Raw genomic sequence first — 25482 nt, forward strand, 5'->3', positions numbered from 1 at the left:
ATTCGTCGATGGTGTACAAAGCGTCTAGCTTTGTTTTCATTTGTCGTACAAATGAAGCGTAACTCGGGGCCTGCTTAATTGCCGTAGGGATCTTATTATAAACTTTCGGGCCAACGAAGGCAAGACATTTTTTACTTTTAGCCAGTCGTGTGTGTGGCAAGCATATTATTTATCTAAATTAATATATATATTAATTATCTAAATTGTGTGTATGAAAGTAGGCTTCATACAGTTTTTTGCAACACCCACTCTTTTGGATTAATTCTTTTTTTTCCGCTAATCAAAGGTTGTCTGGAAGAGATCGCTTTTTAGTTATAAGACCGCCTGTTGTCTGCCTCTACGATCAACTATCAATTGTTTTTCTTAGCTGTATATATTTCACCGAGGTGTGCCAATAAAGAGTAATCTATCTATTTTACCCAACGTATTCATAGAAATATAAGAACGTTCATGCTAGGCTGCTAGAGGTACTCACGTTTTTGTGTTAAACATCATAGTTAACGCCTATGGGCGTGTGAAGGTACATGTCATGTGCGTAACGTATAGGCTGTACATGTACGGTGATTACTTTCTTTTTGTATGAAATGGAAATGATACATGGTCCTGTTATGCATGAATGTTCACTAACAATAACCATTGGTAAGCGTGATGCAAAAAAACCTGCCTTTTAAAAATATAGGTATCTATTGTCTAATTGTCGCAAAATCATAGAAAAATTCCGTCCGTTAGACCGAGTTTACTTAGACGCAGGCTCTAATAGCGTTATTTATAAACGCGTTACTGGCCTGAATTAGCTATGAATCGTTTGTCTTTATCTGTCATTTTAACTTATGTATTCGTTAGAAATGGATAAACCATAATTTAACTTAATCAGGCCCGTAAAATTTTATGAATAAGAGGGTAAAACTAAATTAAACAGCGCAAACAAAAATATCGAATATTTGTAAAAATAAGTATGACGTTTTACGTACGTCTTTTATATTTTTGTCGTTGAAAAACGTTACGTCTTTGATACTCGTAGTTTGATGTCTTGCTTGTTATATATTTGTACAAGTGTCCATATTATTTGTCCCCAAGTGCATCGTTAGTCCGTTCCGCGCGTACCCGCCCGCGCGCGAATATTGCACCTCGAAATATGCGCGAAATTTTATTTTTGCAGACTATTTTTTCAACCGTTAAACGTAATTGAGTCCGCCATCGGTGAGGTATGGAACTTAATGCTCTAGTTAACGTAGCCGCTGAACTTGACACTTAACGAATCGTACTTTTTTATACTGACGGTAATAGTCTAGCTTACGGCCCGCCTAGTGGTAAGCACTGACATATATATTTGACGACCAGTTTGGCCTAGTGGGTAGTGATCCTGCCTGCGAAGCTGATGGTCCTGGGTTCAAATCCTGGTAAGGGCATGTATTTGTGTGATGAGCATGGATATTTGTTCCTGAGTCATGGGTGTTTCTATGTATTTAAGTATTTATAAATATTTATATATTATATATATCGTTGTCTAAGTACCCTCAACACAAGCCTTATTGAGCTTACTTAATTAGTCAATTTGTGTAATAATGTCTAAAAAAAAATAATAATGTCTAAATATTTAATATTCTTTTTTTTCTGTAATAATGTCTTAATATTTCATATTTATATATAAGGACGGGCCTTACGGGCACTAAGAATGGTGCTAGTTCAGTGGTGTCACTTTTGAATTCGAGCCAATCGTGCAGTCTAACGCAACTAGTTGCGACCAATCACGCGCGTGATGCGAACTCATCAACCAATCGCGTTGGCGTTAGGCAGTGTCTTACCTGAGCGAATAACTCGCGAACGCGAAGCGGCGCGGCGCGGCTCGGGTGAATTCAGTCCTTTGATACCTATGGAAGTGTCCTACATGGGCGATCTGCGAATGCCGTTGGGCCGCTGCGCCGCATCGCATTCGCGAGTCATCGCCCACGTAAGCCGACCTGTTAGACTGTACGATTGGCTCGAATAAGTGTGCGTGACACCGCTGTACTGGCTCCATTTTTATTGCCCGTAAGGCCCGCCCTTATAATATATAATATATCAATGGTGCTAAGTAGGTACGGTCAGCTGCAGAGAAAAGGTACCATCCGTAAAACATATAGGACATTGGATAAAATAAAGATAGTTTATTATTCAAGTAGGCAAACTACAATGCGCTTCTCAACGTCAAAAGCTACATCGGCTCTAACCCTACACCTCTGACCCGAGAAGATTTAAATCCCCCCTCAAGTGGAGGAGGGTATCCCAATATGGACCGGCAAGAAACTCGGCGGGACACTTCTTTTCCAATGCATTAAATAAGAAAAAATACTATTTTTATTTACTATAGAAATTACTTTTCTTTATAGAAATTTGAATAAACATATATGTACATCAAATCATACAAATACGTAGTTCGTTCAGAAAAAAATATTGGGTGTTGACAGCCCTTTAACCGAGCCACTAAGGGAACACGGTGAGGCCAGAGGCCAAGTAATTGCAAAATAATGAGCATCATCGCTATCATCGGTGATTGCTTTACTCTTGACCTGAGCGATTATGAGTTTCCACTGCTTAAAGTAATTAACAATTAAGTGCTTTACAGTAACCATTGTTTAGAGCTGAACGAAGTTAACTAAGCAATGCTTAAGATGAGGTATGTTCAGGGCAAGTTTTACCTACTTTGATTCTATTTCTTCTTCTTCTTCTTCCTCGCGATGTCCCGGCATTTTGCCACGGCTCATGGGAGTCTGGGGTCCGCTTGTCAACTAATCCCCATAATTGGCATAGTCACTAGTTTTTACGAAATCGCCTGCCATCTAACCTTCTGACCCAGAGGGTAAACTAGGCCTTGTTGGGATTAGTCCGGTTTCCCCACGATGTTTTCCTTCACTGGAAAGCGACAACATAAGTTCCGAAAAACTAAGCCGGGGTTTGAACCCGCGACCTCCGGATTGAAAGTCGCATGCTCTTACCGCTAGCGCCACTCTCTTACTACCAGCGCTCTATTTATTTAAATAAAAAGCAAATTAAATATCATACATTTACAGGTACGTATATACAGCCTGTATTTTTGACACGACCTCAAATTCAAAAGGTAGTTAGATTAGGCTTTAATGAACACACTTACATAGGTTTTATAAAATAATGGTCGACTTTTGTTTTTCCATATAAAATAATTCAGCAAGCAACGTATCACTACCATTGACATATATCTAAGGACGGGCCTTACGGGCACTAAGAATAGTCCTAGTTCAGTGGTGTCACTCATAAATTCAAGCCAATCATGCAGTCTAACGCAACAATCGCGCGCGTGATGCGAACTCATCAACTAATCGCGTTGTGGCCTCAGACTGCACGAGGACGGGCCTTACGGGCAATAAGAATGGGACCAGAACAGCGGTGTCACGCACACGAATTCGAGCCAATCATGTAGTCTAACGCCACAAGGCGGTTGGTTGATCAAGTTCGCATCACGCGCGCGATTGGTCGCAAGTCGCAAGTAGTTGCGTTAGACTGCACGATTGGCTCGAATTCGTCAGCGACACCACTGAACTAGCACAATTCTTAGTGTCCGTAAGGCCCGTCCCTAGATATATGTGAATGCGTATAACAAAATAATCTTTAAACTTTAACCACTTTTCTTGTAACAATCATCAATTAAAGATTCAGTCAAAATGATAAAACGTGACCACTTTTGAGTTTCATTGCGGCCGTGTGAATACTGTGAATGTAAATGTACGATCGGTGCACCAACTTAAGTAACCAAGTAGGTAGCCATAGGTACTAATTGTATAGGGAAGTGGATACTTATGTTAGGGAACCAACCGGGAAGTTTAGGGGTAGCAGTATTTACCAGCATACGAATCTCGAGTGCTCGCACGGCCTGCGCAAGATTTCGTCTCCTTGACTTCTCTAATCCAAGTGAACGAGTCTGTACAACACTCTCTTTACCTTCCGTTTACCGAAGTTTTGCCAGGTAAATGATTAAACATTACCCATCACCCTGATATTAAATTCAGGTATTTTAATAATGTTGCCAAGTAAAATTCATATTTGTTTACACCATTTGGTACAATTATTAAGAAATCATGAAAGTAGGAATGCAAATTATTCACGTAACGTGGATTATCATGTGTGACATGACTTGATATGACGTGACATGACCCTTTTTAGGCCTAAAGATAATATTACATCACCGAAGAAAATCAACGTGGGAAACCTATGTTATACAACAGGGGCCTATTCGAAACGTAATAATCACAACTAGGTTCGACAAGACTTAATAATGCATTTCGCGCGCATAAGTAAGTATAGCCACAGAATAAATAATACTGTACAGAAATGGCACTTCCTGCAAAACTGAAGTTTGACTGCGATTCAGGGACGAATCATGTTGTTCCATTCTAATGTATGGTACTATCCCTTTCGGCTATTTAGGGTTATCAAAATTATCTTAACCGTGGTTGTGTGCGTGCGCAAAGGGACGTGAAGTTATGCCAACCCTAATAATTGCTCGTAGCAATGCTGAGCCGAACGGAACCGAGAATGCCCGACAGGATCAGTGTCTACCACTGGTATTGCCAGATGTGCAAGTTGTGGATAGTTTCCAAATACTTTACGGATATTTTGAAAAACAAAAACTTATGGCAATCGTGGGAAGGTTACTGTATTAAAGGCGCCCAATTCTGATTTCTATATTTGTTGTGGTTTTTCTAAAGGTCCTTTTCTTAGTTAGCATAGCGTAGCAAAAAATTGTTCTATCCGTGAGCAAAGAGAATTTGAAATAGAGGTAGATTGTCAAAAAAAACTTTGTAGCCACAGTAAATTTACTGCCATCTTTCGACACATGATTAAAACTTTTAGAACGCCATTTGACTTTGATACTTATTCTTTCACTCATCGCGTGACGCCATCTAATAAATAAAGGCCAAAGGTATGGCGACATCGTTTCGAGCAATGACGCCACAACTTTTTGATATTTAACAAATTTTACACATATAAGTGAAAGAATAAGGATCAAAGTCAAATGGCGTTCTAAAAGTTTTAATCGCGTATCGAAAGATGGCAGTTAATTTATTGTGGCTAGAAAATTTTCTTTGGCAATCCACCTTTGTGTTAAATTCTCTTTGCCATAAGTATTCTACATAAGAAAAAATATCCAAAAAAGATTTTGTAATTTTTTTTGCTAGGGTCAATATTTAATGAGATACGGAGGGAAGATGGTCAATAAAAAATACTTTTTTGAGAACGGCACGTAAAGAGGGAATACATAAATTAATAACCAATCAACTTGTAATTTTAAAAGTTCGAATAGACGTCTAAGTATTATTAAATCATAAATAAAAGTGTCCATACAAAATCTGAATTATGGATTGAGCATTAATTTCCAACGAATGGACCGTAGCGACTCGCGCGCAGTCGAACGAAACGTTATTCAACTTTAAACCTTAAATTATTTGAAACAAAGCTCAATTTCAATTGGAGTTAACATGCTATTGCTTATAAAATTGTTACGAGAATTTGAACATTATTGTTTAGAGCTTAAGGTGTAATGGAAAAGGTTTTTTTTTGTAGTTGGGTTCACTGTAGGTCAATGCCGGAAGCTAAGGAACTTTGATAGGAGATGTATGGAAATGTGGTTATATACAGAATGATTTTGTTGTATGATAATGCTTTGAGAAGCATTGACGTATCTAAGGCCGGACCTCACAGACAATAAGATTCGGCCCAGTACAGCGGTATCACGTATACGAATTCGAGCCAATTGTGCAGTCTAACGCAACAACGCGATTGGTTGATGAGTTCGCATCACGCGCGCGATTGGTCGCAACTAGTTGCATTAGACTGCATGATTGGTGAGTGAGTGACACTGCTGAATTAGCACTATTCTTAGTGCCTGTAAGGCCCGTCCTTAGATATATGTCAATGGTGGGAAGTAAATATGCAGGTCATTTGGAGTTTCACTAAGTGTTAATTTCGACAAATCAGCTGTTACTTATTTACATTCCGACGAATTATAAAGATAAGTTGGTAGCGATATTGGCAGCCCTGACAGTGCTAGTGTTATTTAAAACGTCAAACTTGTATGAAATTATGACGTTTACTTAACACTCGTACCGTCTGGGCTATCAAAATCGCTGCCAACTTAGCTTGGTCTGACTCTAGCTGATTTTAGAAATACGACAAAATCAGGCTGGTAAAGGTTGTAGACAAATATAAAGAAATAAAATAATTATTAAAAGACCGCGCCCATTAACTCAAGGCGTTTTAAGAATCTTTTATGATCTTGACTGAATATTTAATTGTCAAAAGAAAAGTGCTTAAAGTTTAAAGATTATTTTAATATACGCATTGACATATATCTAAGGACGGGCCTTACGGGCACTAAGAATGGTGCTAGTTCAGTGGTGTCACTTACGAATTCGAGCCAATCGTTCACTCTAACGCAACTAGTTGCGACCAATCGCGCGCGTATAGCGAACTCATCAACCATTGTGTCGTTAGACTGTACAATTGGCTCGAATTTGTGTGCTGCTGTATTGCCCCGTCAATACGATATCAATTAATAATTTTTGTATTCAGATTCTAAAGTTCCATCCTGTATAAGAATAAACATTATGATAGGTATGATAAATGTCCATGGTATAACTAAAGCTATGGTCCAAAGCCGCTTGCACTGAAGCGAAAGATTCCGACTTTTTGCGTAATTACTTAGTTAACTATGTTTACGGTTACTGACTTATGAGCTTAGAATAGAGTAGGTACTGTGAAGGTTGGAAGCACTAAAACAGACTTTGACGTGAATTAAAAAAAAATACGGAACTGAAGTAATTAAATGTGAAATTATTAACTATTATGTTTTTATTGCACATCCCTATGTCGCACTTTCAACTACTCTAAAGCTAACCGGAAGTGATCTCTCTTTAGAGATTAGACCACTTGTTATTTGCCTCTACATTATAATCCTTTTTAATAAGTTGTATGCTACATTGTGTCACAAAATAAGAAATAAACAGAAGGTCCGTTCCCGCCATTCTTGAAAATACATACCTAAACTTGCCCGACTCACTAGGGTTGCTTCTGTATTAATTTCGAATTTTAAAAAGGAGTAGGTAATATAAGTTTACTGACATACATACATCGATTCGTTTATACATACATCTTATCATGTTTACATTCCTTAGAGACTGCATTTTGACGTACATGACAGTAGTGGCGGGGACATCAAGTGAACAACGCGCGCACAGCCCGACTAAGCTCTGCCCGAGAGTGCCCGAGAACGCCTGTAAATATCACGTCTGTGTGCGTGCGGCGAAAATGGCACTTTGTACTGAGCGGACTCTCTGCTCCGGCGCGCGCCGCCGCTATTTACTTTGTGCCTATATATATATGCCCGTAACTTCGTGGAAGTATTAAGTAAATGTCGTGAATAACTTTCAACCTGTGAATATTCAAAAATCTTTTTTACCAAGCAAGAGTGTAAGCCTCCGTTTCAGCTTGAGCAAAAATGCGTTCCTATGTCTGTTCGGGTGTGCAAATCCTTTTTTTTCTTACCCGTGAAATTTGGTAAATAAGTTCGATGATTATCTCATAGTGTTGTGTTCCTGCCGGTGAGTAAGGTTGCCAGACCTGAACGAGGGTGCAGAGTGTTAGAGTCGGCAACGCGCATGTAACTCCTCTCAAGTTGCAGGCGTACATTGGCTACAGAGACTGCTTTTCATCAGGCGGGCCGTATGCTTGTATGCCACCACGTAGTATAAAAAAATACATATATTAAACACGATTCGGTATTTTGAATTTTTTTAAACGACGGATACATATTAGGGGTTCACGAAGTCCACAGCTCAAAGAGCTAGTAGCTATATTGAGACAAGCCAAAGTAAGTTCCTGCTATATTTAGATAACCTATATTCAAATCAGCTTTCATGAACCGGTTTCAAACTGCGGAGCACACATCAAATATTGGTTCGACTTCGAACGTCTAAACTTACCGCAGCTCCTACCGCAAGTTTCATAGCAAAGGTCACGTTGAACTACTGCTGTTTATTAGAGCGTCAGGCGCTTCAGGAAGGCGCTATTTTAGCGTTATACATGTAATTTTACCAATAAAGGAATATGAATAAATATGAATATGAATAAAGCTCGTAAACACTGAAGATTGCTGTCTGATTATTTAAATTATTAAGTGAATAAATTACATTTTATTAATTATACATCTTCAATAATTACGAAGGTCATGATAATGTAATCACGCTATATATAATTTCCGACCGTTATTTACTTCTTATGAATTATACTTTACAATTTATAGGTAAATATATATGAATATGTAAGATTAGGTAATTAAGTGTCTATATTCTTGTCGCATATGGTGTATTTAACGACATATAGCATAAAACGTTTCATAAATCAATAAACATGTTTCAAATTCTTGTAATAAAAAATATTGATAATATTCATAATAAAGTTTACAAATGACTAGTTAACATTGTCGATAATGGCAGGTACGAACATATACTTTAAATGTAATCCCAACTACGGTTCAAGCTAATTTGGTTGTCAATATAAACGCTATGATATCTCCAATGTAAAGTGAACCCCAATGGCTGCCTTAAAATAATAACAGAAGTACAAATCATGCTACAAAAGGGTAAAGTCAGACCAGGATAAGTTGGCAGCGATTTTAATAGCCCAGAAGGTGCAAGTGTTAAGTAAGTCTCTTGCAAAATAATTTCATAGAAGGTAACGTCTAAAATAACCCGTGCACCGTCTGGGGTATCAAAATCGCTGGCAACTTATCTTGATTTGACTCTAGTGGTTTCATTTATGAGAATATTCTGTATGTGCATAAAAATATTGCCGATTTTAAGAAAAATTGTGACATTCATAATATTAATACTAGAAATAAACATAAGTTCGCCGTGCCCTTCACTCGGCTCCATAAAATTAAAAAATCATTCATGGGTAATTGTGTGGGATTTTATAATAAACTTCCAAACCATATTACTGAGTTACCAATTAATAAATTTAAGAATCATGTAAAGCGTAAACTTATTTCTAAAGCTTATTATACCACACAAGACTACATGAATGATAAAACAACGTGGGATTAATTGTGATTCGAAATGATTAATTATTTATTATATTTGAATAATGATGATGAAATGGATATTCCAATGCATGTATTTCCTTTGTTGTTTTTATTATATTTGTTTGACATTTAGAATTTATTCTAGAAACAATCTAGACTAGTATTTTTTATACATTTTTTTTTGTATGACTATATTTTGTGAAAGTTTTAGTATTAAATTTGATCTATGAATTATATTCATTAGTATTATATATGGAATAATATTTACAACATCAATAAATTGCTCTGATAATTAGATTAAGATAATTATATGTAATACTGTCTTACTATTCATAAGTGCTTGTTGCTAGGCCTACATGAATAAAGTATATTTGAATTGAATTTAGTTACAGTTAAGAATTAAAACAACGTTCTAACGAGCTTGTCTAATAAGAGTTATTTTTGTTTCTCTAATCGGTGTGTTAGTGCACAACAAACAGATTATCCTTTTGTTCAACTAGTTACCAAAACATGCTATAATACTCATGGAAGGGTACAGTGCATTATATAAACAGTATGCATCAGGGGCCCATTTCTCGAACACTATGAGTCTAATATAATGAGTGTGTTGCCATGGTAACCCAAACGACTTGACAGTTCCTGGCCTAATATTATTAGTCTAATACCGTTCGAGAAATGGGTCCCAGGACATGCCAGCCTACTTCAAAAAGCAAATAAACTAATAAACTATAAGATTATAGTACAGTGGCCCATTTCTCGAACGTTATTAGACTAATATTATTCGTTCAAGAACTGTCAAATCGTATGGGTTACCATGGCAACACATTTTAATATTAGACTAATATCGTACGAGAAATGGGCGCCTGACATATATATCTAAGGACGGGCCTTACGGGCACTAAGAATGGCGCTAGTTCAGTGGTGTCACTCTTGAATTTGAGCCAATCATGCAGTTTAACGGAACTAGTTGCGACCAATCGCGCGCGTGGTGCGAACTCATCAACCAATCACGTTGCGGCGTTAGACTGTAAGATTGGCTCGAATTCGTGTGCGTGACGCTGTACTGGCCCCATTCTTATTGTTCGTAAGTCCGTCCTTAGATATAGATGTCAATGGCCCCTGATAGTTCATTCTACAGATAACATGATATCTTCCTTTCCTTGAGAGCGCGTCCCGTCGCGAATTTTATAAGTAGTCCAAATTAGTACTATACTATCAAAATTCATGTTGGAACTTATCTTGTAGGCATTACTGAAAATCAGTATCTCATACCGTGACATCTAGACCATTTACCGTAACTCTTAATTTGATGTTATTATTTTTAGTTACTTGTGATAACGGTTTTGAATGATTCACAGTTAGTTTTCACTACCTTTAAATCGACGGGGATATGGACCGTGATTACCTTATGTATTGTTACATGCATATTGTTCACAGGTAACTGGAGATGGTTGGTGTCAAAGTTGTGTGGACCGCGAGAACTCTGGAACTATGGTGCATGCTAAAATAACTCCAATAAAAACGTGTTCTGCTAGACTTTGATATGCCAACTTTGCAGACTAGGAGGGTGCGGAGTGTTAGGGTCGGCAACGTGCATGATGTCTCCTCGAGTTGCAGGCATACATCTTGTTCACGGGCGATAGCGGGTGGGTGTCAAAGTTGTGTAGACCGCGCTCGGTCTACCCTCATTCGTGCGCGTCTTCTGCGTTCGCTTTCAACGTTACCTCTGGTCACAATACAATAGGTAATCACGGTTCAAATCCCGGTCGAATTAAGTCTATGTTATTGTGCTAATCAAGTTATTTCTTTTTACTGATAGTGCATTCTACAAACAGCATGCATGCATGCTATCTTACTTGAGAGCGCGTCTCGTAGCGCGGTGGCGAGTGAAGTCAGCGTGGAGCGGAGTTCGTGATGATGACGCTCGAACATGCTCACATCTACACAAAATATGTGATGAGCTGATGTATGATATGAAATACAAGCTTTGCGTATAATTTGTAACGTAATGCAAAAGATGGAACGGTGACAATGGCGTTGTGCGTCGATAATGTTTGCTAAGTTAGGATATTAGTTTTTAGAATATGTTTAGGACATTTTTGATTACATCAGTCCGCTCCGTAGCGAACGAAACGCAGCTCTAACTGTCGCATGAATATGAAAGAGTGATAGAGAGATTATACTTCGTATCCAAATCCAAGACAACAAATATAATTTACTAGCAGCAGTACACGTTATCGTGCAGTCCAAGTCACACATTTTAGAGATTATAGTATTTAAAAAACAAGTTCGCGCTGTCCCTCTCACTCGCTACGCTGCGTTCCTGCTTCGACATCGCTCCTCCAGTACTCATTACATGTTTTTGTGTTAGTCCGAGTCACACGTATTTTCGCCAAAATAGTGTTCCTCTAAATATGTGTACCTAATTGTGTTTCGATTAATGTTTATTGTGCGCTGAATAAGAAGTATAGAATCAAAACATTATTTGAACTGCCGACCGCCGTACCCTCGAACGAAAAATTGATGTTTATTCAGCTCGGCAAGTCTAGTCTCGTTTGCCATACTTACATGGCAGTTAAACTTTCAATTTGAAATTGTAGGTATATTCGTTTAGCGTAATAAACTTATTACCTAAGAAATCAAGTAAGTAATTTTTACGTTCATACGAAATCACTTACTACAACTACCTTCTTTTTTGAATAAATAAATTACGGAAAAAATAAGTATGGGGCTACAAATAGATTACAATTTGAACTTTAAATAATTGTAATACGTACTATTATAGTATTATTTACTAATATAATATTATTTAGATTTCATTTTATGATTGCATAAAATGCAATGTTCACTCACAATTTTTTTTTTTTTTATGAGATGCTTTCGCGTACAGATTTAAATATACAAACCATATCTGAATAAAGTTAATATATACTAGGTAATCGTTTCACGAAAGCGGCTTTTACCATGTCCGATCTACCCTACCATACAATAAAACAGATAACAATGGTAATCCTTGCCGATTGGTAATAAGACTAATAAGTGCCTATGAATGATAACAAAACGCGTCTTTATGCAAATGTACATACACAGTACCAACAAGTTTAATGAGCGTCTTATGAGGATACCTATAGGTATAAATATACAGGAGTAATGTCAATCAATACACAATCTATAAGACATTGGAAGACTATTTAGTCTGACTGACAGTTTAAAGTGTTTAATGCCATTAATCGACGTATACAAACGGGACGTGCTATGCGTGCTCCGATACCGTGCGCCCCATGCCCCATATGAGGACCATAGTGAATCTATCGTATGGATCATGACGGATTAGGTAGTAGGCTTTAATCGGACATCGCGGTATCGTCGAGTCTTGGGTCCAATCGATGTGGTCGCCTCCTAAATTTGATCATCAGTTAGTTACCCGCATTATTATTATTAGACAGCTTTGATTAACATAATATAATATAATTTTAAAATGAAATATATTATGGAAAGATATACTTGATTTGTGTAATATTGTGGACTTCGTCTAATAATAATTCTCCTTTCCGTGAGTACTTAGAAGCTTAGGTTTACTGTGCAACAGGATATTCATCAAACAGAAAATCGGTATTAACTGTGTTGATTAAAGTTTTAATGTAATTTTATAATGCACATTAATTAATAGTTCAAAATTAAAACACATATTAAATAAATATTTTCTTATAAATGAGATGTCGACATGGTACTATATTTTACTCCACAACCATTGTGTCGAGGGCTCCGCTTTAACAGCGTCGAAGCTATATTTGCCCCACTTTAATAGTGAAGAGGCTATCATTTCTCCACAATCATTGTGTCGAGGGCTCCGCTTTAACAGCGTTGAAGCTATATTTGCCCCACTTTAATAGTGATGAGGCTATCATTACTCCACAACCATTGTGTCGAGGGCTCCGCTTTAACAGCGTCGAAGCTATATTTGCCCCACTTTAATAGTGATGAGGCTATCATTTCTCCACAATCATTGTGTCGAGGGCTCCGCTTTAACAGCGTTGAAGCTATATTTGCCCCACTTTAATAGTGAAGAGGCTATCATTTCTCCACAATCATTGTGTCGAGGGCTCCGCTTTAACAGCGTTGAAGCTATATTTGCCCCACTTTAATAGTGATGAGGCTATCATTACTCCACAACCATTGTGTCGAGGGCTCCGCTTTAACAGCGTCGAAGCTATATTTGCCCCACTTTAATAGTGATGAGGCTATCATTACTCCACAATCATTGTGTCGAGGGCTCCGCTTTAACAGCGTTGAAGCTATATTTGCCCCACTTTAATAGTGATGAGGCTATCATTACTCCACAATCATTGTGTCGAGGGCTCCGCTTTAACAGCGTCGAAGCTATATTTGCCCCACTTTAATAGTGATGAGGCTATCATTACTCCACAACCATTGTGTCGAGGGCTCCGCTTTAACAGCGTCGAAGCTATATTTGCCCCACTTTAATAGTGATGAGGCTATCATTACTCCACAACCATTGTGTCGAGGGCTCCGCTTTAACAGCGTCGAAGCTATATTTGCCCCACTTTAATAGTGAAGAGGCTATCATTTCTCCACAATCATTGTGTCGAGGGCTCCGCTTTAACAGCGTTGAAGCTATATTTGCCCCACTTTAATAGTGATGAGGCTATCATTACTCCACAACCATTGTGTCGGGGGCTCCGCTTTAACAGCGTCGAAGCTATATTTGCCCCACTTTAATAGTGATGAGGCTATCATTACTCCACAATCACTGTGTCGAGGGCTCCGCTTTAACAGCGTTGAAGCTATATTTGCCCCACTTTAATAGTGATGAGGCTATCATTACTCCACAACCATTGTGTCGAGTGCTCCGCTTTCACAGCGTCGAAGCTATATTTGCCCCACTTTAATAGTGAAGAGGCTATCATTACTCCACAGTCATTGTGTCGAGGGCTCCGCTTTCACAGCGTTGAAGCCATATTTGCCCCACTTTAATAGTGAAGAGGCTATCATTACTCCACAATATTGTGTCGAGGGCTCCGCTTTCACAGCGTCGAGGCTATATGTACCCCACTTTAATAGTGAGGAGGCTATCATTACTCCACAATCATTGTGTCGAGGGCTCTGCTGTCGTAGTGTTGAGGCTAAGTTTGCCCCACGTCATAGTGAGGATGCTATCATTACTCCACAATAATTGTGTCAAGGGGTCCGCTGTCGCAGCTGTCGCAGTGACGAAGATATATGCCGCACTTTAAGTTATATGTACTATACAATTCCACAATAATCGTATCGAGGCCTCCATTTCCGCAGCGTCGAGGCTATATGTGCTTCATTTTAAGTGTCGAGGTTATAATGCTTCGGTCATTTGGTTCTTCGGTTGCTTTGCTCCTTTTGGTCGCTTCGCTCTTCGGTCGCTTCGCACTTCGGTCGCTACGCTCTTCGGTCACTTCGCTCTTCGGTCTACAGTCGGTCATTATACATATCTCAAAATGATATCGTCAAAGATATATAACGTTGCTCTACTATAACAGTGTTGATGCCAATGTAATGATTGAAGACTTTAATAGTATTGGAAGTAGCTTTACGCATGTAAATATAAGGGACTAAAGAGCAAAAATATTTAAGGTTGAGCTAAAGTTTACAGGACTTGTAAAAATAATGAAATATAAAGGAGGTTCTTGTTACGCTGAGGTAATTTAATAGGTGTTAATGCGGCCTAAAATACCTTAAACAAAATGTACGCAATGTCATTGCCCTTACAGACAAAGAAATGCTGTATGTAAACAACATATAGGAAAAAATATATCTGTAAACCCTTTAACCCAAATTTATGATTCGTACTCATATCACGCTGTTATATACTCCTAATAACTTCAAACGTCAGCTTTGATATGCTGTCAAGAATATACCATATCAACGAGCCTAATGTAATAAATCCGGTACAATTTACTTACGGATTCTCAGCTCCAAACTTCAGGGGAACATCGCCGCATCAAACAAGAGGTGAACCGCCGTTGATGCACTATCCTGCGACGCGAAATAAGTGCTGTAAATTGTGCAACCATGCAACTAGAGTTATGCTGCCACGTGTTGCAGTCGCTTGCGCTAAGTAGCTAGATTAATAATCACAATAAAGGGTTGAAATCCTTTAACAATAACATTATTATTGTCTGAAATGTAAATGCTCGGGTTGTCATATTGTCTTGCTGTAAAAGAAAGCTTAAATAGTTTTCATTTTTCGTCGCAATGCACACTGTACAGTTTTATTGTAGGTAACGTTAAAAAATGTTACTCCTTAAAATGAAGTACAAGTTACAAGTCATGCCAGATATTTTGTTCACAAATATATCATAACTCAACACATAATCTACCTAAGTTCCTTGCCACTTGTTAGCGTAGTAGCCATCATCGTTCAGATACGCATAAGCAGATGAGATTAGCTATTTAGTTATAAATAATATCATATTACTATTTCTTGATCTGTGGTAATAACTAAAATTAGTCCATCTATATTTTCAAAGTGATAAGTTTCAAATACTTAATACCTACAGGATACTCTACTAGTAATTGTCCAGACTTAGTTTTAAAGTACTTACATATAGCCTTGATATTTATGGTAGCTTTACAATGAAGAAAATTCTCCTTTATCTACCTCACTCAAAGGCTATTTACCGAGGAAAGTATTGATTGCTGTATTCAAAATTAACTTTAAAGTGTCGTAACATAAAATTAGATTATATTTTAGGGTCAGTAACGCGCATGTAATATACCTCTGCAGTAGCGGGCATTCATAGGCTACGGTGATTGTTTATCATCAGGCAGGCCGTATGCTTGTTTGTCTCCGTTGTAATTACATCCAGAGAATGGTTGGTAAATTCTAAATTGTACAAAATGGTTTGTTTATATGGTTACAGACATAAAATGCCCATCTAAAACTTATTTAGAGCCAACTAAAGCTTGAAAAAACATTTACACTTAATGGCGTCCTGGCTTGTAAATGACATAAAAATAGTTGTACCTTGTGAATATTAAGATATATACAACTTTATCAATATACTACAGTGAAATCAAAGAAAGTTTTATACTTTTTTAATATTAACGAAATGAAATACCAAGAGCAATTTCACTCCTTAATTTTATTATGCTATACATACATTTTACATTTATACTATGTGGATACATAAATAATTATTTAAATTGGATATAAATTAATAACTTCTAGGTGGGTCGTTGTTCTCTTTAGTCAAAATCAATAATATCAGTATGTTCGTAACATACTGATTTGATATCGATATTTTATTTTATTTTCGCATTCAGGATTTGAATTTAAATACAAAGCTCTGAACATCTGCTAGTAAATTATATTTGTTGTCTTGGATTTGGATACGAAGTATAATTAATAATCAAACGAACTTACCTGTGAAGTTTGATTACAATTATGCGAGTATCCAAATCCAAGACAACAAAGACCCGCCCCCCATCCCCAAAAATGAAAATAAAATAGTCTCTGTTAATAACACAAAAATAACTCTGAAATAATGAGTACTGGAGGAGCGATGTCGAAGCAGGAACGCAGCGTAGCGAGTGAGAGGGACAGCGCGAACTTGTTTTTTAAATACTATAATCTCTAAAATGTGTGACTTGGACTGCACGATAACGTGTACTGCTGCTAGTAAATTATATTTGTTGTCTTGGATTTGGATACTCGCATAATTGTAATCAAACTTCACAGGTAAGTTCGTTTGATTATTAAGTATAACTACGCACCCTAGTGAGGTTGTGGTGGTATTTCCGTACACAGTGCTACTTATACGAATATTGGTGTCAAAGTGTGACGGTGCCAGAACAAAAGTGATATTTTCATAGAATATAGTCGTTTAATGCTGACACTCCGACACTTTGTCTTTGTAGTCTGTGTAGAATTAACTTGGTCCTAGATTATAGGGACGCTAGATTATATAATTAGATTTTATATGATGAGTTGAAGATGTAATTATTTTGTATGGAATGAAAGCTAATTATTTGGTGTAGGAACTACAACCACTAATCATAGGTACTGTGGTTTGTGGTGGCGTGAGAATGTAGATAAGCTTAAGACGCCGTAGGTTCAGAGTGGAGTTTTTGAAAAATCCTACCGCTTTCTTAGATAAAGTCCAGACAAAGAATGCTCAAGAGTTATAGAGGGAAATGCTTGGAACACAATTTTCGACTGTTGTAACTTTGTTTGGACTTGATGTGAACATATCAATCCATAGCAAGGGCTATTTTAATCAACTTTCATTTTGTATAAGTGGTGATGTCGCTAAGATGCATAGATTCCGAGATTAAATATAATCGAAAACCCGAACAATTTGACCTTCAAATCCCCTCCTCTTCATTCCTCCCCTTAACTTTTGACATGTTCACCTCCTAAGTCCGAACTTGCCCAAACAAAGTTACTGAGTCAAAACTTGTGTACTAAGCATTTCCCTATATATCTTCTTGTTGCTTGGCCTAATAACCATACGATTGCCAAAAATTTACTAAATTGACAATCTTGAGGATTTCCTCTTAAGTGATTCGAATTCTGAATTTTTGACTTTCGCTGGATGGGAAAAAATCACAAACATAGGTAAACGTACTATAACATTTTTTTTTACAATTCTAGAACAAAAGCTAAAAATACGAAAATTGCTACTAAATATGCGCAATTGTTTCAAATTTTTAAAGAGCGTTTTAGAGCTATATTCGTATATTCGTTATTTTTTCTATCTAGCGAAAGTCATAAAATCAGGATTTGAATTGAAAAAGACACCCAAGATTACTAATAAAATTTTTGGCAACCGTAATGTGTCTATGTATTTAAGTATTTTATACATATTTATACATTATATATATCGTTGTCTAAGTACCCTCAATACAAGCCTTATTGAGCTTACTGTGGGACTTAGTCAATTTGTGTAATAATGTCCTATAATATTTATTTATTTATTTATGTGATCTATAAAAGCGTGCAAAACTTCTGTTCTCAGAACCTACGGCACCTTAAGGTTCCGCACCAAAAAAGGTAACAAGGAACCCCTACGGTACGACTCAGTCTGTCGCGTCGCTAAATTCTCAGGAACTGCCAACCCTATCGAATTGTAATTTGGTATAGCTATACAAAAGGCTTACCCAGGTCCCAGACAAATGTTGGTATTATTTTTTTAAATATATTTTTATGTATTTCGTTGTTGATAAATAATCTCTTTTATTAAAAAAATATCTCTTTTGAACCAAAAAATTAGGGAACTGGAACGGGAATACAATCCTGGAGTTATAATGGAAACTTTTCTGGGTGATAATGATAAATGGATTCCGTAATTTTTCCACTGTTTTTGTTACTTGAATGATTACTTTGAGCTCGAGACTTGAGTCATTAACTATAAGTATGTTGATGATGACATCTATCTTGGCAAATCCTTAGTTAAGTATACCTTTGACGGGCAATAGTTGCTCAATATTGTTACATAGATATTCTAAATTAATGGCCAAATTTCACTAAAGGCTGCGGTAGTTTAAGTACCTACATTTGATGAACAATAATAACTATAATTTATATTACCTTCACTTTTTAAGTAATCAAGCTATTTATTACTCTTAATTTAAAAGATTAGATTCTAGTTTTTTTTTGTGTTTATGCATCGTATTTTTTTCTGGAATAGATAACAAACCTTTCAAGTTTAAACAGTTTCATTTGGCACAAGTTTCATTACGCTACCTGCTTCTAGTTTTGTTCTATTTCTGTTCTGTTCTGGCCTTTACCATCCAGGCCATAAAAAAAATAAGAATTTCACACTTGAATTTGTTGATAGGTATAACGGTTCCCGGCGCCATCTGTAAATTACTTCGACTTCGAAGTGCTTAATGCTGTGGAGCTCTCTTCATTCCTGATATTTACATTAAGACTGCGTTTTCACCAGAGGTCACTTCATTTTTTTTCCTGGCTCAACGAGTAGTAATTCTATTGGTTCTTAGTTCTTAACTAACACATCCCTCTCTACGCATACCAACATCTCTAGTTGCATCGCATTCTTACCGGTACTTAGGATTTCCCCACCGAAAATAGTAAAACTACTTACATGCAGGATGGTCGTAGAGTGGAGTTACGCTAGCGGTCTCCAACGGGCCCCCTGCCAAGCGTGCGGAGAGCGTTTCCAGGAACTCTCTGACGCTGCGGAGTTCCCGACCTTCCGCGAGGCTTTCGGGGCCTTCGCATTCTTCCTCTGAAAACATTTGAATTAAAGATTTGAGGGATCCTAGTTTCTGAGATGCCAAAAATTGAGAAGAGGAAAAAGAGTTATCTGCATTGCATATTAGCAGTTTTTTTCTCTCATTTTAGCTTGATGCTTGAACTTTCAAGTTCCAAGTTTTTTTTTTAAGGTTGAGCTATGTAGATGCTTGTCTTAATGACTTTCTCTTAAGAGCTCACAAGGAGCTCGAGGCGTTAAGGTTTTGAACTGTTATTTGAGCTCAAACGTTCGAGACTCCCATGCTTGAACGGTCACGCTTTGCGAATCTATAAGGTTTGAAAGTCTTCAGTTGTACCACCAAACATTTTGGATCAGGTCATGTAGGGTAAGAAAAAAATTTACTATTTTACTCTGAGCGACAGAAACAGTACGAGGATTCCGTACAAGTGCTTAGCTTGCCCCAATGTTTCTCTTTTGCCAAAGCCAAGCAATTTTGGTCACAACTAGTTGCATTGGACTGCACGCTTGGCTGGCATCTGTGCATAGCGGTGTCACTGTCCTGACACCATTCTTGGTGCCCGTAAAGCCCGTCTTTCCTGAAGATCCTGTCCCTCATTAGGGACATAGGGATCGCAGAAAAAAAATCCATTTGTCACGATCCTGAGCGGCTACTTTCACCTCTTTCCAGTCGAGTCCAGTTGTGCCAGCCTCCTCAACTGATCGCCTCCATGTAGTACGAGGCCGCCCTGACCATCTACTGCCAGTCGATTGCCAGCGGAGACCCTGCTTGGACAGGTGGTTGTCCAGTATACGGAGCGTGTGTCCGATCCATCGCCATTTCCTTACAAGGATTCCCTGGCCTATGGGTTTCTGGTCAGTCAAAGCCCGTCTTTACGGTAATAATATAAGTACATGATTTAACCGTACGTCTTTTCCGTTTGCTTACCGATCTGCTCCAGTTTGTCGGTGCTGATGGACCACGGCATTAGGCTGATGGCGCGCTGCACTTGCCGGAGAAACCACGCGCCCGACTCGAACCTCGCAGGCCTGAAATTGGTAATCAGTCATCATCACAAGAATTAGTTTGTCTCGTTCTCGTAAAAAAAACTGGCTAATTAAGTTATTTGTGCTTTTTTGAGTATATAATGCTTTAAAAAATTGCATTTTCATATCTTCCTTATTAATAACTTAATAAGACGATATATACAGGATGATTCAGGAGACGTGAGCAGGATCAAGCCTGCATATTCGGTAAATTATCAGCAACTGTTTCGTACCAGTATTTGTGAGATTAACGTTAATTTAATTTTTGCTGTTAAAAAAAAGAGTTTTATTTTATTTACGATATTTATGGTCACCCTCTTTGTTTTATCCATAATAAGTGACAAATTGAATGTCATCGGAGTCTGGTTACTTTTATAAAATCGTATCTCACTCAAGTGTGACATTTTATTTTCTTCATAATCAAAGTGCTGTCATAACGGTTAAAGAGGTTTTATCTTTGTTAATTAAGTGTTGTAGGGTGTCCATGATTGTAGATAATCAAATTTGTCCTTAAGAAAAAGTTCAATAACAGATAAAAAGCGTGATTGTTTTACTTAAATATGATGGTGAACGATTCATTAACATTTACTGATTGTGTAGGCTTAGTCCAGCTCACGTCTCATGAATCACCCTGTATATATCGAGGACTTCATGCTAAAGGGGCGTATAAGCAAGAACCCTACTTTTCAGGAGAGACAAAAAACTGAATAACTTTTGTTACAATGTACCGATTGTTCTACAATTTTGCATAGAGTATTTAAATTACTGTCTGTTTCATGTGTCATGCCTAGTTTCGTTCTACGTATTCTAAAAAGCAGTAATTATGTAGTTACGCCTCTTTACCACGACAGTAATTTCCGACATATAGGTTGAAATTTTTTGAAAAATACTTGAGATTTATGGTCGTATAATTCATTTTTTTTTTCTATTCGATAATTTAATCATGAAAGGTGGAAATACTGTTAATAATGCGAAATACTTTAATTTTACAGTAATTTAGTCATCATTGTGTAGTTTCTTCTATTTTTTCTGATTTTTATACGCCCGTCTGGGCTGACGAATCTATAGTGTAAGTATCCTTTATTTGTGGCCGTATAATAGGGCGCCAAATTATATTTTGACTAAATATTCATAAGTTTATCTAGATTTTACCATTAAAATGATTCCTGATGGTTTTGATAGTGTCACAACTGTCCACGAGATTAAGCAATGTCGACTCGAGCTGGTTACCGATTGGGTAAGTAACTATTTTGAATTGCCACTTTGAGCATTTCAGTGTTTCAATAGCCTCCGTGGTTTAATGGTTAGAGCGGTTGTCTCTCGATTTGGAGGTTCCGGGTTCGAATCCCGGTGGGGACACTGTCAAGCAAAAATCGCTTTGTGACTTTGTGAGACTATTCCCGGTTTGGCTACGACATTGCAGGCTGAATCACCTGATTGTCCGAAAAGTAAGATGATACTGTGCTTCGGAAGGCACGGTGTAAAGTCGTTGGTCCCGGCTGCTATCTATCCGGTGGTGCTCGTCATGAGAGCCATGTCAGAGGCCTTTGGCGACTCAATAACTCTAACACCAGGGTTTTTAAGGTACATCAATCTTACAACCCACACGATAAGAAGAAGTGTTTTAAAAGGCAATCACGCCGCTTTTTCTGATTTTTGCCTATAATAGCAGTCGTTTAGCACTTCGCTGGGAGTTAGAGTTAAGACGTGTGGGCTTACTTAAGAAAACTGACTTAACTGAATTCCAATAAGATCATTTTTACTATTTGTGATAGTAGGTAAATGGTAGTCGCTCAAAAGTCGAGTAGTACAAAACGATTTTATAGAAAAGAATTGAAATTGGTAGTAAAGGATGCATGGAAATTGCTAAGACAACACAATGACAGCTTGACTAAAAAAGCAGTCAAGAAACAATCAAACGATTAAATTTAGATTGCATTAACTAAAACAAAAGGTTAAAGTTAAAACGTATCAAAACTTGTATTCAGACAATAAACATTACTCCTTCTTTAATGGTACCACTGGTAACAAAATTATAACTATCTTAAACAATAAAATATTAATCAAAACTTCTAAACAAATAAATACGACATCATTTATCGTCATTTCATAAAAAGAAACAATATTAAATCTTCTGTACTAATAAACCTAAAAGTAGTTTAGCTAACAACTTAACTCATTTACGTCTCCATCAAATTATAACAGAGGAATGTTACACTTAAGAATTACTACCACCCCGACGGAGGACAAGTGGCTACAGACATATGAGGTAATCAGCCCGCAGCGTACGCAGTGGACCTTAAACAGCTTTGACTCCTTCAAATCTCCAGGAATGGATGGGATCTTCCCTGCGCTTCTTAAATGGAGCCGGAAGCATCTCACTCTGAAGCTGACCATCGTTCTGCGCGCCTGTCTGGCTCACAGGTACGTGCCGAAGCAATGGAGGGAGGTAAAGGTTATCTTCATACCGAAACCAGGTAAAAACGACTACCCGGACCCCAAATCCTTCAGGCCCATCAGCCTGACCTCTTTCATGTTGAAAACATTAGAGAGGTTGTGTGACAGGTACCTTAGAGAGAGGGTGCATATTCATGTGCCCTTGCATCCAAACCAATATGCCTACAGCCCTGGCAAATCTACAGGATCGGCACTTCACGCAGTAGTAAGTAAAATTGAGGTGGCGGTCAAAAACAGATCCATGTGCTTAGGAACCTTCATAAATATAGAAAGGGCTTTCGACAGGACCAGGTTCAGTAGCATTACAGCAGCACTGGTAAGACATGGCGCGAATGCAGTTATGACAGAATGGATAAACAACATGTTGAGCCAACGAACCATCAAACTCGGGACGGGCGAAACACAGCAGGCATTAATGGCAAAAGGATGCCCCCAAGGAGGAGACCTATCGCCACTATTATGGAACCTTGTGGTGAATGACCTGATCACCACACTAAACAATAATCACTATTACACAATCGGCTATGCTGACGACATAGTCATACTGACGAGCGGCAATCATGCAGGTACGGTATGCGATGTACCCGCTCTGCACTAGCCATCGTGGAACGCTGGTGTTTTAACAACGATCTCTCAGACAATCCCAACAAAACTGAGCTGGTTATTTTCACCAACAAACACTTCCGCCTGTTCGACACTGAACTTCAACTATCTGCGGAAGTAAAGTATTTAGGGGTAATACTTGACAGCAAATTGAATTAGAGCAATCACCTAAGGCAAAATTGACAAAGGCACAGTCGTAATCTGGCAATATCGTAGGATAGTGGGTAGAACCTGGGGGCTAACCCCAAAGATAACTCTATGGCTTTACCAGGCAGCCATGCGACCAATAATAAGCTACAGTGCGATAGTTTGGTGGCCACGCACCAAACTATCCGTAGTTGAAGCTGAACTACAACAAATCCAGAGGTTGGCCTGGCGACCACGGGCTGCATGAGGACAATACCAACCGCGGCCCTGGAACCCTTACTGAGCCTGCCGCCGCTGCACCTCTTTATACAACAGGAAGCGCTAGCTACGGCGGTACGTCTCAAAAAATCTAATCTCTGGAGACCACCTAGGGTACCACACACCGAGATCCTCTACGAGACGATAGGTAAGGAACCGCTAATAGAAGCGGTGACTGACAGGATACCCAGACAATTCGTCTTCGACAAGAAATATAAGATACAGTTACACGAAGAACCTCGTGAAGGAATCAACCTATGAGAGCTGAGAAGCTTCACGGATGGATCAAAGACAAGGTCAAGCACTGGCGCTGCTGGAGTATTCTCAGAGGACCTAAACATACATATCTCAACACCACTAGGACTTGACTAGGTGCCCACAATACAGTCTTCCAGGCAGAATTGGCATCATAATGGCAGCACACGCAATCGCCGCAAGGAAAGTATTGGACTACTCCATCCGCATACTCTCTGATAGTTGGCCAGTACTACAAGCTCTGCAAAGTTATACTTTGACCTCAGGGCTAATCTACAAATGCCACAAAGCTCTGTCAGAGGTAAGCACCACCACCAGCTTAACTCTGCAGTGGATCAAGGGACACAGCAACTCGCGAGGGAACGATGCGGCCGACATATTGGCGAGAGGATGTTCGGAACTGAGGGTGGCAGGACCGGAGCCAATTATACCTCTGCCTTATGCCTGGCTCCGGGACATGCTGCGACGTAAAACACCAACCGTACTGGTCTAACCTAGGCACGTGCAGGCAGGCGAAGGAAGCCCTCCCGACAATCGACCTCGGTTTGTCGAGGAGGCTGAGACAGCTGAAGAGGCCACAGGTCCGGCTTTTGACTGGGGCCATAACCGGCCAAGCCCTACAAAACAAACTCCTACTAACCCTACGTGTTACAGATAGCCCCCTCTGCAGAGCGTACTTGGAGGCAGAGGAGACAGCCGCCCACGTCATTCTTGAATGCCCAGGGCAGAGCCATCAGCATCAGAGCGCTCCACTTCATTGTTATTATTCGCACGAGATGTACACCATACAGTAACGCACTAGACACTGACTGAAAGACAGGCGGCCCTAGTGCGCTTACCCGCTTGACAGAAAGGGATAGTAATATGCGGCAATCAAGGACGCTGTCTCCGCGCCCCTTTGGCCCGGCATTATTTGAAGGCCAACGTAATTTTTGTACGGTCGTATGTTCATACGCCTCTTTGCCGCGACGCACTTTGAGGATAGTTGGGAAAAGTTTATGGTCGTATGTATGTACGCCTATATAGCGTGACACTATTTGGTGGTTCGCACTGTCACGTGAGAGAAGTATGTACGTACGCCTTTATACTCCGATGAATATCGGGGACTGAATGAAAATATCACTTATACGCCTTCAGTACGGCTTTTTGGAACGACATAAAATTATGACTGTCTGTTATACGCCAAATGATTTTTTAATTATTTAATATACTAATTGTTATGATAAAATTATGAAAAAAATTGTGCTTACGTATTGTTACAAGACGAATACGATGCCGTTAAAAACGAAAAATGGCATTTTTGCGTATACGCCCCTTTGGCCTGAAGCCCTCGATATATATATCAACAACTTTTTATGTACGTATAAAAAAGGCGCGTACATCAAATTTCCTATGGGATGATAATTCATCGCG

The 25482-nt window shown here is 38.6% G+C and overlaps 1 protein-coding gene across 4 annotated transcripts in view; it reads right to left on the reverse strand.

Annotated features, from left to right (window-relative positions):
- The window catches only part of LOC133518613 (uncharacterized), a 218949-nt gene that overhangs the window by 97957 nt on the left and 95510 nt on the right, over positions 1-25482 (reverse strand). For 3 of the 4 annotated variants that reach the window (XM_061852279.1, XM_061852277.1, XM_061852282.1), the window contains exons 4-6: positions 20252-20352; positions 19195-19338; positions 10951-11034 (exon numbers count right to left, since the gene is read on the reverse strand). In XM_061852279.1, coding sequence (XP_061708263.1) covers positions 10951-11034; positions 19195-19338; positions 20252-20352 — 329 coding nt within the window. The remainder of the gene's footprint in view (positions 1-10950; positions 11035-19194; positions 19339-20251; positions 20353-25482) is intronic. The other variant, XM_061852278.1, reaches the window with a different exon arrangement.

Source organism: Cydia pomonella, chromosome 6, assembly GCF_033807575.1.
Source record: "Cydia pomonella isolate Wapato2018A chromosome 6, ilCydPomo1, whole genome shotgun sequence".
NCBI classification, from domain to species: domain Eukaryota; kingdom Metazoa; phylum Arthropoda; class Insecta; order Lepidoptera; family Tortricidae; genus Cydia; species Cydia pomonella.